This window comes from Bombina bombina, chromosome 4, assembly GCF_027579735.1.
Source record: "Bombina bombina isolate aBomBom1 chromosome 4, aBomBom1.pri, whole genome shotgun sequence".
Lineage (NCBI taxonomy): Eukaryota > Metazoa > Chordata > Amphibia > Anura > Bombinatoridae > Bombina > Bombina bombina.
In genome coordinates, this window is record NC_069502.1 from 559,156,985 (window position 1) to 559,173,362 (window position 16,378).

General features: G+C 37.1%; 1 protein-coding gene across 2 annotated transcripts in view; it reads right to left on the reverse strand.

Moving 5' to 3' along the window:
- The window catches only part of RARS2 (arginyl-tRNA synthetase 2, mitochondrial), a 227,136-nt gene that overhangs the window by 160,483 nt on the left and 50,275 nt on the right, over window positions 1-16,378 (reverse strand). For both annotated transcript variants that reach the window (XM_053710526.1, XM_053710525.1), the window contains exons 10-13: window positions 15,432-15,538; window positions 14,345-14,440; window positions 12,752-12,812; window positions 8,499-8,575 (exon numbers count right to left, since the gene is read on the reverse strand). In XM_053710526.1, the coding sequence (XP_053566501.1) occupies window positions 8,499-8,575; window positions 12,752-12,812; window positions 14,345-14,440; window positions 15,432-15,538 (341 nt within the window). The remainder of the gene's footprint in view (window positions 1-8,498; window positions 8,576-12,751; window positions 12,813-14,344; window positions 14,441-15,431; window positions 15,539-16,378) is intronic.

Genomic DNA, 16,378 nt, shown 5'->3' on the forward strand with positions numbered 1-16,378 from the left:
AACAAGACAGGTACCTTAAACGGAAGGCACCACTGCTTGTAAAACCTCTCTCACAAAAATAGCCTCCGAAGAAGCAAAAGTATCAAATTTGTAAAATTTGGAAAAAGTATGCAGCGAAGACCAAATCGCTGCCTTACAAATCTGTTCAACAGAAGCCTCATTTTTAAAAGCCCATGTGGAAGCCACTGCTCTGGTAGAATGAGCAGTAATTGTTTCGGGAGGCTGCTGGCCAGCAGTCTCATAGGCCAAACGGATGATGCTTTTCAGCCAAATGGAAAGAGAGGTAGCAGTCGCCTTCTGACCTCTCCTTTTACCAGAATAGATAAACAATGAAGTTGTTTGTCTGAAATCCTTAGTTGCTTGTAAATAGAACTTTAAAGCACGAACCACATCAAGATTGTGTAACAGACGTTCCTTCTTCGAAGAAGGATTAGGACACAGAGAAGGAACAACAATTTCCTGGTTAATATTCTTATTAGACACAACCTTAGGAAGAAAACCGGGTTTGGTACGCAAAACTACCTTATCTGCATGGAAAACCAGGTAAGGTGAATCACACTGTAAAGCAGATAACTCTGAAACTCTTCGAGCAGAAGAGATAGCTACCAAAAACAAAACTTTCCAAGATAAAAGCTTAATATCTATGGAATGTAAAGGTTCAAACGGAACCCCTTGCAGAACTGAAAGAACTAAATTCAGACTCCATGGCGGAGCCACAGGACTATAAACAGGCTTGACTCTGACTAAAGCCTGACTAAACGCTTGAACGTCTGGTACCTCTGCCAGATGTTTGTGTAAAAGAATAGACAAAGCAGATATCTGTCCTTTTAAGGAACTAGCTGATAATCCTTTCTCCAAACCTTCTTGGAGAAAGGACAATATCCTGGGAATCCTAATCTTACTCCATGAGTAACCCTTGGATTCGCACCAAAAAAGATATTTTCGCCAAATCTTATGCTAGATTTTCCTGGTGACAGGCTTTCTAGCCTGAATCAGGGTATCAATAACCGACTCAGAGAATCCACGCTTTGATAGAATTAGGCGTTCAATCTCCAAGCAGTCAGACGCAGAGAAATTAGATTTGGATGTTTGAAAGGACCTTGTATTAGAAGGTCCTGCCTCATTGGTAGTGTCCATGGTGGAACAGATGACATGTCCACTAGGACTGCATACCAGGTCCTGCGTGGCCACGCAGGCGCTATTAGAATCACCGAAGCTCTCTCCTGCTTGATTCTGGCAACCAGACGAGGGAGGAGAGGAAACGGTGGAAAACATAGGCCAGATTGAAGGACCAAGGCGCTGCTAGAGAATCTATCAGCACCGCCTGGGGATCCCGGGATCTGGACCCGTAAAGAGGAAGCTTGGTGTTCTGACGGGACACCATCAGATCCAATTCTGGAGTGCCCCATAGCTGAGTCAGCTGGGCAAATACCTCCAGGTGGAGTTCCCACTCCCCCGGGTGAAAAGTCTGACGACTTAGAAAATCCGCCTCCCAGTTGTCTACTCCTGGGATGTGAATTGCTGAGAGATGGCAAGAGTGATCCTCTGCCCACCTGATTATTTTTGTTACTTCCATCATTGCTAGGGAACTCCTTGTTCCCCCTTGATGATTGACGTAAGCTACAGTCGTGATGTTGTCCGACTGAAATCTGATGAATTTGGCCGCAGCTAGCTGAGGCCATGCCTGGAGCGCGTTGAATATCGCCCTCAGTTCCCGAATGTTTATCGGAAGAAGAGCTTCTTCCCGAGACCATAAGCCCTGAGCTTTCAGGGAGTCCCAGACTGCACCCCAGCCCAACAGACTGGCGTCGGTGGTTACAATGACCCACTCTGGTCTGCGGAAACACATTCCCTGAGACAGGTGATCCTGAGACCACCACCAGAGAAGAGAATCTCTGGTCCCCTGGTCCAGCTGTATTTGAGGAGACAAATCTGCATAATCCCCATTCCACTGTTTGAGCATGCATAGTTGCAGTCTGAGGTGTATCCGTGCAAAAGGGACTATGTCCATTGCCGCTACCATTAGCCCGATTGTCTGCATGCACTGAGCTACAGATGGCCGAGGAATGGAATGAAGGGCTCGGCAGGTGGTTAAGAGTTTTAACTTTCTGACCTCCGTCAGAAATATTTTCATTTCTACCGAGTCTATTAGAGTTCCTAGGAAGGAAACTCTTGTGAGGGGGGAGAGAGAGAACTCTTTTTGATGTTCACCTTCCACCCGTGAGACCTCAGAAAGGCCAATACAATTTCCGTGTGAGACTTGGCTCTTTGGAAAGTCGACGCTTGAATTAAGATGTCGTCTAGATAAGGCGCCACTGCTATGCTCCGCGGTCTTAGAACCGCCAGGAGGGACCCTAGCACCTTTGTGAAAATTCTGGGAGCAGTGGCCAACCCGAAAGGAAGAGCCACAAATTGGTAATGCTTGTCCAGAAAGGCGAACCTGAGAAACTGGTGATGATCTTTGTGGATAGGAATGTGCAGATACGCATCCTTTAGATCCACGGTAGTCATATATTGACCCTCCTGGATCATTGGCAAGATTGTCCGAATGGTCTCCATCTTGAATGATGGGACTCTGAGGAATTTGTTTAGAATTTTGAGATCCAGGATTGGTCTGAAAGTTCCTTCTTTCTTGGGAACCACAAACAGGTTTGAGTAAAAACCCAGCCCTTGTTCCGCAATTGGAACTGGGTGGATCACACCCATTGTGTGTAGGTCTTCTACACAGCGTAAGAACTCCTCTTTCTTTGTCTGGTCTGTAGACAGACGAGAAATGTGGAACCTTCCCCTTGGAGGGAAGTCCTTGAATTCTAGAAGATATCCCTGGGATACAATCTCTAAGGCCCAGGGATCGTGTACGTTTCTTGCCCAGGCCTGAGCAAAGAGAGAGAGTCTGCCCCCTACTAGATCCGGTCCCGGATCTGGGGCTACCCCATCATGCTGTCTTGGAGGCAGCTGCAGGCTTCTTGGCCTGTTTACCCTTGTTCCAGCCCTGGTAAGGTTTCCAGGCTGACCTGGGTTGCGAAGCGTTACCCTCTTGCTTAGTAGCAGGGGAGGATGAAGCGAGACCGCTACTGAAATTCCGAAAGGAACGAAAATTATTTTGTTTGTTGTTTATCTTAAAGGACTTGTCCTGAGGGAGAGCATAGCCTTTTCCCCCAGTGATTTCTGAAATAATCTCTTTAAATTCAGGCCCGAAGAGGGTCTTTCCTTTGAAAGGGATGTTCAAGAGTTTGGATTTTGACGACACATCGGCCGACCAGGACTTTAGCCATAGCGCCCTGCGCGCTAAAATGGCGAAACCTGAATTCTTTGCCGCTAACTTATCTAGTTGGAAAGTGGCATCTGTGATAAAAGAATTAGCCATCTTAAGAGCCTTAATTCTGTCCATAATGTCCTCATATGAGGTCTCCGTCTGGAGCGCATCTTCCAGCGCCTCGAACCAGAAAGCAGCTGCAGTAGTTACAGGAACTATGCACGCAATAGGTTGGAGAAGAAAACCTTGTTGAACAAAAATTTTCTTAAGTAAACCCTCTAACTTTTTATCCATAGGGTCTTTAAAAGCACAACTGTCTTCAATTGGTATGGTTGTGCGTTTAGCAAGTGAAGAAATAGCCCCCTCCACCTTAGGGACCGTCTGCCACGAGTCCCGCATGGGGTCAGATATGGGGAACATTTTCTTAAAAACAGGAGGGGGAACAAAGGGAATACCTGGTCTATCCCACTCCCTAGTAACGATATCCGCAATCCTCTTAGGGACCGGGAACACATCAGTGTAAACAGGAACTTCTAGATACTTGTCCATTTTACACAATTTCTCTGGAACCACCATAGGGTCGCAGACATCCAGAGTAACTAATACCTCCCTGAGCAATAAGCGGAGGTGTTCTAGTTTAAATTTAAAAGCCAACGTATCTGAATCTGTCTGAGGAGAAACCTTTCCTGAATCGGAAATTTCTCCCTCAGACAGCACATCCCTCGCCCCCACTTCAGAGCGTTGTGAGGGTATATCTGATACGGCTACTAAAGCGTCAGAATGCTCAGAATCTGTTCTTAAAACAGAGCTATCACGCTTTGCAGGTAACACGGGCAGTTTAGATAAAAACACTGAGAGAGTATTATTCATAACTGCCACCAAGTCTTGCAAGGTAAAAGAGTTAGACGCACTAGCGGTGCTAGGCGTCGCTTGAGCGGGCGTAACTGGTTGTGACACTTGGGGAGAGGCTGACGGGCTAACCTCGTTACCTTCTGTCTGAGAATCATCTTGGGCCACATTCTTAAGAGCAACAATATGTTCTTTAAAGTGTATAGACATATCAGTACAAGTGGGACACATTCTGAGGGGGGGTTCCACCATGGCTTCTAAACACATTGAACAAGGATTTTCCTTGGTGTCAGACATGTTTAACAGACTAGTATTAAAACAAACAGGCTTGGAAATCACTTTAATCAAGTAAAAACACACTTGTAAAAACACACTTTGAAAAAAACGTTACTGTGCCTTTAAGAGATAAAAAAAAAGCACACAATTTTGCAAAACAGTGAAAAAATGCAGCAAACTTTTCGAAATTTTTACAGTATGTACCTAAAGCATTAGTAAGATTGCACCACTAGCAATAAAAATGATTAACCCCTTAATGCCCAAACCGGATCGACAGTAAGCCAAAAAAACGGCTAAAAAACGTTCAGCACCCTGCCACAGCTCTGCTGTGGCCCTACCTGCCCTTAGGAACCAGATTTGTGGGGAAAAAAACTTCTTATATGCCCTCAAACTGCAGCCGGACCCTCCATGTGAAGCAGCCTGAACTTCTAGTCAAAATTAACTGCGCATCTGAGGCGCGAAATTAGGCCCCCCCACCTCACTACGGTGCTTGTGAGGCCTAAAGAAACACTCCCAAGTGTTTGAATAATAGCCACGTGGGTAACAACCCCTGAAAAAAAAACAAATTAACCCTCAAAGTGTCTCAAACAAACGAAATTTTCAATAAAAAACGTTTGCCATGAAAATAGTGTCAACCAGCATAAACTAGCCCTGTTATGTAAGCTTAACATTCCATACATAGTTTCTGAATGCAGCTTACCCTTCCCTCATGGGGATATTATCAGTCCTTTCTAGCATTATCACAGTCTTGTCTAGAAATAAATGACTGAACATACCTTTTTTTGCAGCCTAACCTGCAAACTGTTCCCCCCAACTGAAGTTTTCTTGTACTCCTCAGTCCTTTGTGGGAACAGCAGTGGATTTTAGTTACAACATGCTAAAATCATCTTCCTCCCTGCAGAAATCTTCATCTCCTTTCTGCTAGAGAGTAAATAGTACACACCGGCACCATTTAAAATAACAAACTTTTGCTTGTAGAAAATAAAAACTAAATTTCTAACACCACATTCACTTTACCCTTCCGATTGCTTAGAGCCGGCAAAGAGAATGACTGGGGGGTGAAGCTAGAGGGGGAGCTATATGGACAGCTCTGCTGTGTGCTCTCTTTGCCACTTCCTGTTGGGAAGGAGAATATCCCACAAGTAAAGGATGAATCCGTGGACTCGATACATCTTACAAGAGAAAGACCTTTTACATTTATTAGAAGGTGGAAATGCAGACAAAGCCTTCTGGATAGAATCAGAAACAAATTCTTTAAAATTCATAGGTATATCATGTACATTAGAAGTTGAAGGAACTGCAACTGGCAATGTACTATTACTGATGGACACACTGTCTGCATGTAAAAGTTTATCATGACAACTATTATAAATGACATTCGGCAAAATAATTTCCACAATCTTACAACAAATGCACTTAGCTTTGGTAGAACCGATGTCAGGCAGCAATGTTCCAGCAGAAACTTCTGAGGCAGGATCAGATTGAGACATCTTGCAAAAAGAAAAAACAACATATAAAGCAAAATTATCAATTTCCTTATATGACAGTTTCAGGAATGGGAAAAAATGCAAATAGCATAGCCCTCTGATAGAGAAAAAGTCAAGAGGCAAACATCAATGGGGTATTAAAATAATGAAAATGACACACTCGCGTCACTAATGACGCAACCGTGTGTAAGGCTTCGGCTTCAACTATGACGCCGGAAATGACGAAGTTGCGTCAGACTAATTTCTCTCGCCAAAAAAATTCTCGCGCCAAGAATGACGCAATAAAGTCTAGCATTTGGCGCACCCGCAGGCCTAATACCGCCCGCAATTTGCAAGAAAGTAGTCAATTGAAAAAAAGACTAAACCCCAGGTAAGAAAAAAATGTCTTAAAAATGTTTATTTTCCCCAAATATGAAACTGACAGTCTGCAGAAGGAAATACATGAACCTGATTCATGGCAAATATAAGTACAATACATATATTTAGAACTTTATATAAATGCATAAAGTGCCAAACCATAGCTGGGGTGTCTTAAATAATAAAAAACATACTTGCCAAAAGACACCCATCCATATATAGCAGATAGCCAAACCAGTACTGAAACAGTTATCAGTAGAGGTAATGGTAAATTGAGAGTATATCGTCGATCTGAAAAGGAAGGTAGGAGATGAATCTCTACGACCGATAACAGAGAACCTATGAAATAGACCCCCGTTAGGGAAATCATCATATTCAATAAGTGATACTCCCTTCACGTCCCTCTGACATTCGCTGTACTCTGAGAGGAATCGGGCTTCAACAATGCTGAGAAGCGCATATCAACGTAGAAATCTGAATTGTGGGTGTGATGAGGGGTGTATTTATAGGCATTTTGAGGTTTGGGAAACTTTGCCCCTCCTGGTAGGATTGTATATCCCATACGTCACTAGCTCATGGACTCTAGCCAATTACATGAAAGAAATTTTGTTTTCTTTCTAATGACACGATGAGTCCACGGATCATTATTAATTACTGTTGGGAATCAATACCCAAGCTAGAGTACACAGATGATAAGGGAGGGCCAAGACAGGAAACCTAAACGGAAGGCACCGCTGCTTGAAAACCCTTTCTCCCAAAAGAGGCCTCAACCAAGGCAAAAGAGTTACATTTATAGAAGTTTGAAAAAGTGTAAAGAGAGTACCAGGTTGCAGGCTTGCAAATCTGATCCATAAGCCTTCATTTTGAATACCCAGGAAGAGGGAACAACCCTCGGGAGGCTGCTGTTTAGCAGTTTCATAAACCAAGCAAATGTACTCTTCAGCCACAAGCAACAGAAGTAGCCGTAGCTTTCTGTCTCTTACTTTAAACAGAAGACTGACGAAGATCCTTAGTCACCTGTAAAAAGAATCATAGTTCACGTATCACGCCCAGATTGTGTAGAAACCGTCCTCCTGAAAGAAGGATGAAGACACCAAGAAAAGAACAACAATCTCCTGATTAATGTTCCGGTCTGAACTACTTTGCCTACGTTAAGAGCAAGGAGGTGGTAAAGAGAATGACTGGAGTGGGAGGGAAGGGAGGAGATATTTAACAGCTTTGCTGTGGTGCTCTTTGCCGCCTCCTCCTGGGCAGGAGTGATATTCACAACAGTAATTAATGATGATCCGTGGACTCATCGTGTCATTAGAAAGAAATATCAATAAATTGCTACTCTTGTAATTATACTGTAAGTGCTCACCTTAGTATCTTTTGGTCAGTTGCACCTTTTTCAACCAAGCTGATTGTATTATAGGTACCTTAAAGTGTTTTTATCTATTCATTTCTCCTATCTTAATTGTGTGTTTTTTGACGTAATAAAGGTTATATTTTAATGCAGTTGAACCCTTTAACATTTATTACCTTTTTCCCCCCTGTTGTCTATTCAGCTTCACAGCTGCAAGTTGTATATTATTTGTAAACTCAGTCTATAAACTGACACTCCCACTTAAAATCCCTTGAGTGCTATATATGTAGTCTTTTTCAAAAGTAGGTTTCTTCACATCTCTTGATATCCTTATAAATATCCCATTCTCCACTGGAAACACTAATAATTGACATAAGCTATAAAAAAACATGGAAAATTAACTGTCAAAAAAAAATGCATTTACATTCTCAGTCACCTGTGGAAAAGCAGAACCCCTGGTTAAATCCTTTTATGATAATTAAATCTATATTTAAAAATAACATTATTCCCCTCACTCCCCAAAAAAGTAAACCTTCCATTGTTAAAATAAAGATGTCCTTGGTTAATGTGGCACATTTTTCCAGAAGTACTTGAATGTAGTGAATTGGGGAGGGGGGCAGGAGTTAAGTTTGGAATTTCCATTAACATACAGCTATTTTCCCTGTATTTTAAAAAAAATAAAAAAAATCTTTGTTTTTTAATTTAAAAGGATATAAAGCTGCTTACTGGTGCAGTACACAAATACAAAGCCTAATTGTTTGTCATAATTACAAGGTAAGTAACATTAGGAGCTAAAATCAAACAAGGCTACCCACACTTTACTTTTGCATAAGCTTTCTACACATGCAGGCTGGAAGTAAAAGGTCACTTGAACAAAAGTTATGAGCCACAGCTACATGGTGGAAGAAACAGATAATTAGAAGCTCACCATTCTCCGTGATTATAACCCATTCTTTTTAAAATCTTAAACAGTTGTTGAAAATGAGTTTGTTGGCTTTTGTCTGTCTACAGGGAAAGGAAAGAAAGGATGTGATTAATACACTACAATATAGCGCTAGATTACGAGTGCCGTGCTAACTGTTGCACACAAGCAATAAGGGGTTTATTGCGGCTCTTTGCGTGCATTGGAAGTAGCATGCTTATTACAAGTTGAAAGAACTTGAGCGCAATTGAATTTAACACGTTTCAGGGTAGCGCGACAGGGTAGAGCTCTGGTTAACCGTTATGCGTGTCAAAAAAGTTGCACAAAACACATCATATATACATTTAAAAGTACAGTTACACTCACAAAATAACACTGTTTAATAAAAATTATTAATAAAAAAATGCATAAAAAAAGGTTATAAGGGCTCAAAAATATGAGGTCTCACGTGTTAGGAAAAAAGGACTGCCAAGTGCTTTAATATAGAGATACAACTATATCTATACCTATATATAATTACAGTAGTCTAGGGTATATAGTATTAAAATGACATCTAGAGCATGTAATGTTTTTTTACTATAATGGTAAACACAATATATAAATAGAACTTTTTTTCATACAAACAATACGTGTGACATGTTTAAACAATGTTCTATCCTATAAATATAAGAATTTTGCAAGTTTGTAGTCCCTTTAAATAAAATTACTAAAAATATTTAGTTTGATTGAAGCATTAGCATATTCCCTCTAATTCAACTCTTTTTGTCTGTGAATATATTACACTGCAGTAGTAATTCAGCATCTAAGTATTTTGAAGCTGAGCTGTCATGCTTGAGATTCAGTAATCTTTTTCAAATTAGTAGTGGTACAGAATATAGCCAATATGGCTGATGTATATACACAATATGAATGTATTTAGTTATAGTCACTTTCTAGTAATTTCTAGAATTGCAGCTTCACTCACACACAATCCCCCTCCTTATTTTGGAATGTGTTTTATTACCAGGCAGAGTTTAACTATGACTACATCTCCAATATGTTTTGTTACTCACACCTACTTTATTTTAAACCATCAACTTATTTTCACTGGAGAATGTAAGAGAATATTCTAGAACTTTGTAGTAATTAGTGTATATATATAAAAACCTGAGTAGAAGATTTTTTTATATCAATATATTTTTCACTATTCAAGGTAGTTCTGCTCAGTTTACTTGCTTAGGCTCCAGCTTGTCGCTTATTTCTGTAAATAAGTGCAATTTATGACCTTGATTGTAGTCTAGGAATGTGGGGGTAAACAAATTATTTTTCTTGAATTTTTACCCTATATGTAAGAGCCATCTACTGTCAGAACAATAATATTTCATCTAATTGATTTTATGTTAATGATTAAAATATTATAATTAATTACTTCTCCTAGAATAGTGAATTGTGATATATAGGGCCTATCCTAATGGGAGGGGGTAGTTTTTTCCTGTATTTGGAACTGGTCAAATCTTATATGGAGTTGGTAATTTTCTAATCAACTACACAGGTCCGAGACTATTGGATTATAACTGCTGAGGCTAGTTTAGCCTATTCGGACAGACCTACGACCTGACAGCTTGATTCCTACTTACAAAGGGGGAATTTATTTCCTTTTGGTGATGTATGAAATTATGTCACCTTAAATGTTAACGTCATTAAGATTACATCTCACATTTATTTAAAATGTCTATGTCTATTTGATCAGGTAAACTAATTGTCTTTTATAGCTTTGTGTTTTTGATAATTCCTACCGCCTGGTCTTATCAGTCGACAATAACGCTGGGTGAATTAGGAATTGTGATAAATTATTATCTGACAGTTTGTCATGATTATTAGTTTACCTGATTCTTTGCAATTTGCTTGAAGGGTTTATGTACCAAATATTTAGTTCTTATTATCGAGCCAATTTTTGTGTTATTTTGAATATATGATTTAATTATCTTTGTAGTTTGGTTTCTGTGTCAATTCTGTTTTTAATGCTAGTTGGAGTTTCTATGTAATTGCTTTAATCGATTATTTTTGGATTATAGTTTATTTCTCTGTATATATTTTGAATGCTTAGTTACCATCAAATGCTGATCATTTTCCAATTTAAATCTTTTTAATAAAGCTAATTTTTGTTTATTCATCTGGTGTCGGTATAGATTGACATTTTAGCAACTAAAATGATTCAGGTTTTGTGTTTATTATCTTTAACAAGTTCTAAGAAAGTGTGTCATTAAATTACACGCATTACTCCTATAAACCAGTTCACATAATATACTGTTATAGATAAAGTTAATATTCATAACATCGTGGAGGCACTGCTGAGATTCAGTTTGACAGCAGACTGACACTGAAATAAAAGTATCAATTTCAAGTTAGATTATGTGACAGAATAATATAAATATTTGTTTCTTGCAAATAGCAATGTATAGTTGTTATTCTTTATAACATAACAATTATGTACTTCTGCTTTAAATGAAAAGTACAAATGTTTCTCTCTGCAACAAAGCTAAACACAAGAGAATTTTTTTTTCAAAAACCAAAACATTCACAATGTTATCATTCTTCTCAAGGATAGTAAAACAAGCTCAATGTTTAATTTTTACTTAAAGGAGAAACATTTTTACTGCATAAAGAAATAAAATTTACACTTTAACCTGATATATGCTAATTATTTCCACATAAAAAAAAACAATTAATAGAACCTTAGTACTCTCTGCTGTGCCTTCAAATACAATGTTGTGAATATTATCCTTATTATTATTTTAGTAGTGTACCCGCAGAGTGTATTATGTGTTTAGACACAATAAATATTATTAAACCTCTATATCATTCTGATAATGTAATTCAATACTGTATATATAAAATAGTGGTTACCAACTTTGCAGGGGCGATGTATGCAATTTAATAAAACTCTGAACTATATCATTTGTAAAGGATAATAGATATAAAACCTGAATCCTTTTAGTTTCGATTTGTCTATTAACGGGACAGTCAACACCAGATTTTTTGTTATTTTAAAAGATAGATCATTTCTTAATTACCAATTCCCCAGTTTTGCATAACCAACACAGTTATAATTATACACGTTTTACCTCTGTAATTACCTTGTATCTAAGCCTCAGCAGACTGCCCCCTTATTCAGTTCTTTTGACAGACTTGCATTTTAGCCAATCAGAGCTGTCTCCATGGTAAATTCACATTCATGGGCTCAATGTTATCTATATAAAACACGTGAACTAATGCCCTCTAGTGGTGAAAAACTATCAAAATGCATTTAGATTAGAGGCAGCCTTCAAGGTCTAAGAAATTAGCATATGAACCTCCTAGGTTTAGCTTTCAACTAAGAATACCAGGAGAACAAAGCAAAATTGGTTATAAAAGTAAATTGGAAAGTTGTTTAAAATTACATGCCCTATTTGAAACATGAAAGTTTTTTTGGACTTGACTGTCCCTTTAATTAAGCTAACCAGATAGACAAGTCAGGAAAATGGCAAGAGAGGGTCCTGGGGTAACCTAAGAGGGTCTTTTTACACTGAACCCCAGGTGCCAGGTGTCTAGTAATCAACCGGACCGTCCAGTATTTTAGCAGCTTTCCAGTAAAATCTATACAAAAATACTGGACACTTAAATGTCCAGTAGTTAAGTGTCAGCTAAATGTAAAGGACCCCCTATGCCTCAATGCATTACACATATGGCCCAAATACAAGTAACTGTGCATTTTCCATTATATGTGTTACAGACAACCATGGGGTTGTTAAATGAAATGACTGCTCAGTTATGAGAAAAAAACATGTTGGTAATTCAGGGTGGAGCTTTTGGGGGGACATTGTGACTCCACCTACCACCCATACATAGTCACCTATAGGATGTCGAGTATTTTTATGGAGCCCAGCTGCCAACCCTAATAATTATATATTTTACCACTATAGAGTTCAATTTTATTTTGTATTTGGCTAAGGACATACTTATGTATTCTCCTATTCAACAATATGAAATATTTAAAGAGCCATTGCAATAAGTCTGGCATTTATATCTAGTGTTTCTTCATTCAAAAGCTTGTCCACTCTAACTAAAAAAAAAAACACATTCTGAATGCAGCTGAACTTATTATATGTATAGCAGTTACTATATGAGTTAATTGAAGGCACTCGGACTAAAATACTACTGCAATACTATAACCAAAAAGGTACAACCATATTGTAAACTGCCGTAAAAAAAAAACACACACACATCTTAAAACTACATACCACATAGATCATTTCATCAAAATTATATTTCCCAATACGATCAATTACAGCAGCAATGTCTCTGCAAACAAAAAAAACAAAAAAAAATATGATCTGCTAACAATCAGAAAGATATGGTTTATTAAGGTTAGGGTTACATTAAGGCAACTGTTTCTAAAACACCAATAATCAGTTAAAATGTTCCATGTTGCCTTTAAAAATTAATCTTTGATAAAAATTTGGTCAATAACCGTTAATGAATTTACTATGTGAGGTCTATGAAGACAGCAATTATGCCAAAATGTGTCATTTGTGTGACCATTTCTGTCCTGTCACCTATATTTTAATTTTTTTTAATTTTCATTAAATTTGTGGCTCTAAATAATGGTTTATTTGTTTATTCATATAACCCTTTTCTAATATTGGTTTTAAAGGGACAGTCAACACCAGAATTTATGTTGTTTAAAAAGAAAGATAATCCCTTTATTACCCATTCCCCAGTTTTGCACAACCAACACAGTTATATTAATATACTTTTTACCTCTGTAATTATCTTGTATCTAAGCTTCTGCTGACTGCCCCCTTATTTCATTTGACAGACATGCAGTTTAGCCAATCAGTGCTTAGTCCTAGGTCAGTTTACGTGCATGAGCTCAATGTTATCTATATGAAACATGTGAACTAATACCCTCTAGTGGTCAAAATGTATTCAGATTAGAGGCAGTCTTCAAGGTCTAAGAAATTAGCATATGAACCTCCTAGTTTTAGCTTTCAACTAAGAATACCAAGAGAACAAAGCAAAATTGGTGATAAAAGTAAATTGGGAAGTTGTTTAAAATTGCATACCCTATTTAAATCATGAAAGTTTTTTTTGGACTTGACTGTCCCTTTAATCAAAAGCTAATATCCATTGGAGTCAGTGGGGAGGGTTGCAAAATGGTATAATTTATATTTAACCCTTTCACTGCTAAGCATTTTTTACACCCCAGTGTTGAACCATTGTTGAGCTTTTTTTTTTTTTTTTTTTTATAGTTACCCTATTGTAAGTCAAATTACAGTGAATGACCAATACAAATTATATATATATATATTATTATTTTTTCAGCAGACCCTGTAGATCACAATATACCATTATTATATTTATATTTCATGGCATATGAGAAAGCTGTGGCAACAGCTGTAAAATAAATACATACATATATATATATATATATATATATATATATATATATATATATACACACACACACACATATATATATATATATATATACACATACACATATATATATATATATATATACACACACAGTATATTATATATATATATATATATATATATATATATATATATATATATATACTGTATACATATACATACATACATATATACACACACACACACACACATTTTGCATAGATTTTAGTAAATAATATTGAAAACCACTGCTGTTACTTTGATCACCTTACAACACTTAAGTGAACATATGATTGCTCAGATACTGAGGTAAATCAAACTGCCACATTTAGTTGGAGCTGAATTTAGTAATAAGATGTATAGTACATATAAATCCTTCATATTATGTTTCTGATTGACACAGGGTAGGCCCATACCTGGTGATATATAATGAAGTCCCATCACTACGCATCACAGTTGCAAAAGAGGAAAGGTCTCCTTCTTCTGAAAGATCTACTACCGCAGTGCCTTTACTGAAAAATACAGCAGCAGTCTCTATTAGCAATGGAATGACAATCATGATACTTCAAAAAGGTTAAAAAAAAGAGTAGTCAAAGATGCACTCCTGAAACACAACCATTCTGTGCCAGGTGATGATACGGTCAGTGATTGGCTCATACACATGTAAGCCTGCTTCTCATTAGTTGAATTAAAGGAGCACAACTTTAACTATTTAATCCCTTTTCTAAGTTATAAGCAAAGAGTAAGAGAAATGAATTTGTTTAAAAATAAAATGCATTTTATATTTACACTAGAAAGTTCCTTTATGATTCTGCTTCACCAATAAAAAAGAATGATGCTGAATATATCCATTTTTACAAAGTGTAAAAGTTAAAGGGACAGTCTAGTCAAAATTAAACTTTCATGATTCAGATCGGGCATGCAATTTTAAACAACTTTCCAATTTACTTCTATTAATTTGCTCAATTCTTTAGATATCCTTTGTTGAAGAAATAGCAATGCACATGTGTGAGCCAATCACACAAGGCCTTTATGTGCAGCAACCAATCAGCAGCTACTGGGCATATCTAGATATGCTTTTCAGCAAGTGATATCAAGAGAATGAAGCAAATTAGATAATAGAAGTAAATTAGAAAGTTGTTTAAAATGACATGCTCTTTCTAAATCACGAAAGAAAAAAAATGGGTTTCATGTCCCTTTAAGCGATCAATTAAATAATGAAATTATGTAGCCTATAGTTTAAGTTGTGAGAGCCACTGGACAACCAAACTAACAATCTGAAAGACCACAAGACCTACATTTATGATTTATCCATACATTACAAAACAGCATCATTTACCTAGGAAAAATGTTAAACTCTAAAAATGGTGCTAAACCGGTTTTAACCCTGAAGTAAAAAAAAATTATACCGATTACAATAACTTCATATTATTACCATCAACATTACTTTTTATCAACTGGTATAAATATATTTACACTATAATTCAGACTGGAAACTCTTACTCCATTTTCCGCAGCATCCCTTTGTCCTTGAGTAGCTTAAGCACAGCCTGTGATTTCTCTCTGTAAAAGGACTCGCCAGAATAATCATCAAAATGTACACCAAGGCGCTGTATAGTGAAGCAAAAGTATTTTTCATTGTTAAATTTCCAATACTGGCAGTGAAAATGGATGTGTAAACTTACATGACAAATATAATTTTACAGTTTTTAATTTCACATTAAAGGTGTTTTTAACAATATTGGAGAAGTGCAAAATTGACCAAACAGTAGCAGTATACGAGCTAGATTATTTTTTTTTATTAATAATACTGTTAAAGTGCTTATCATACCTTTTCCAATCTGAACTGATAAACCAGAAAACGTTTTTTGCTTTTTGCACTATTTTGATTTACAATTAAATAGAACTGTACAGGAAATTAATATTTTTCAGAAGAAAGTGGGTGCAAGCTATACACTTACATTTACTATGTACAGAGCGAGTGCGACTGCTCTACACGTCACTATACTAAAGAAAAAAAATGCAAGGGGGCGAAGTAAAAACAAAATGGCTTAAGAAATCATTTATATTTTTTCTAATATACAACATCTGATTAATAAAAATAAAATAAAAATAGCGGATTAGTTACGTACTCTATTACAGATGTAATGGTAAATGCAAGACTTTATATTTATTACCACTTTAACATTTTAAGAATAGGATTGTCAAATGAGTTTTCTACATGTTGCAGTCAAGATTTCTGTTTTCTCCTGTTTCCAGCAGTTCTCATTTGCTGTACAAGATATCAAGATTTTGGCTAATGAATATTTTCACCTTACTTTGGGCTAATGAATATCTTCGCCTTACTTTGGCTAATGAATATTTTCATATGTCCATTTCAGGGAGCCCACTAGTGATGGACTATACAATAGAGATGTAGAGAGACTCAATGGGGCATATGTATCAAGCTC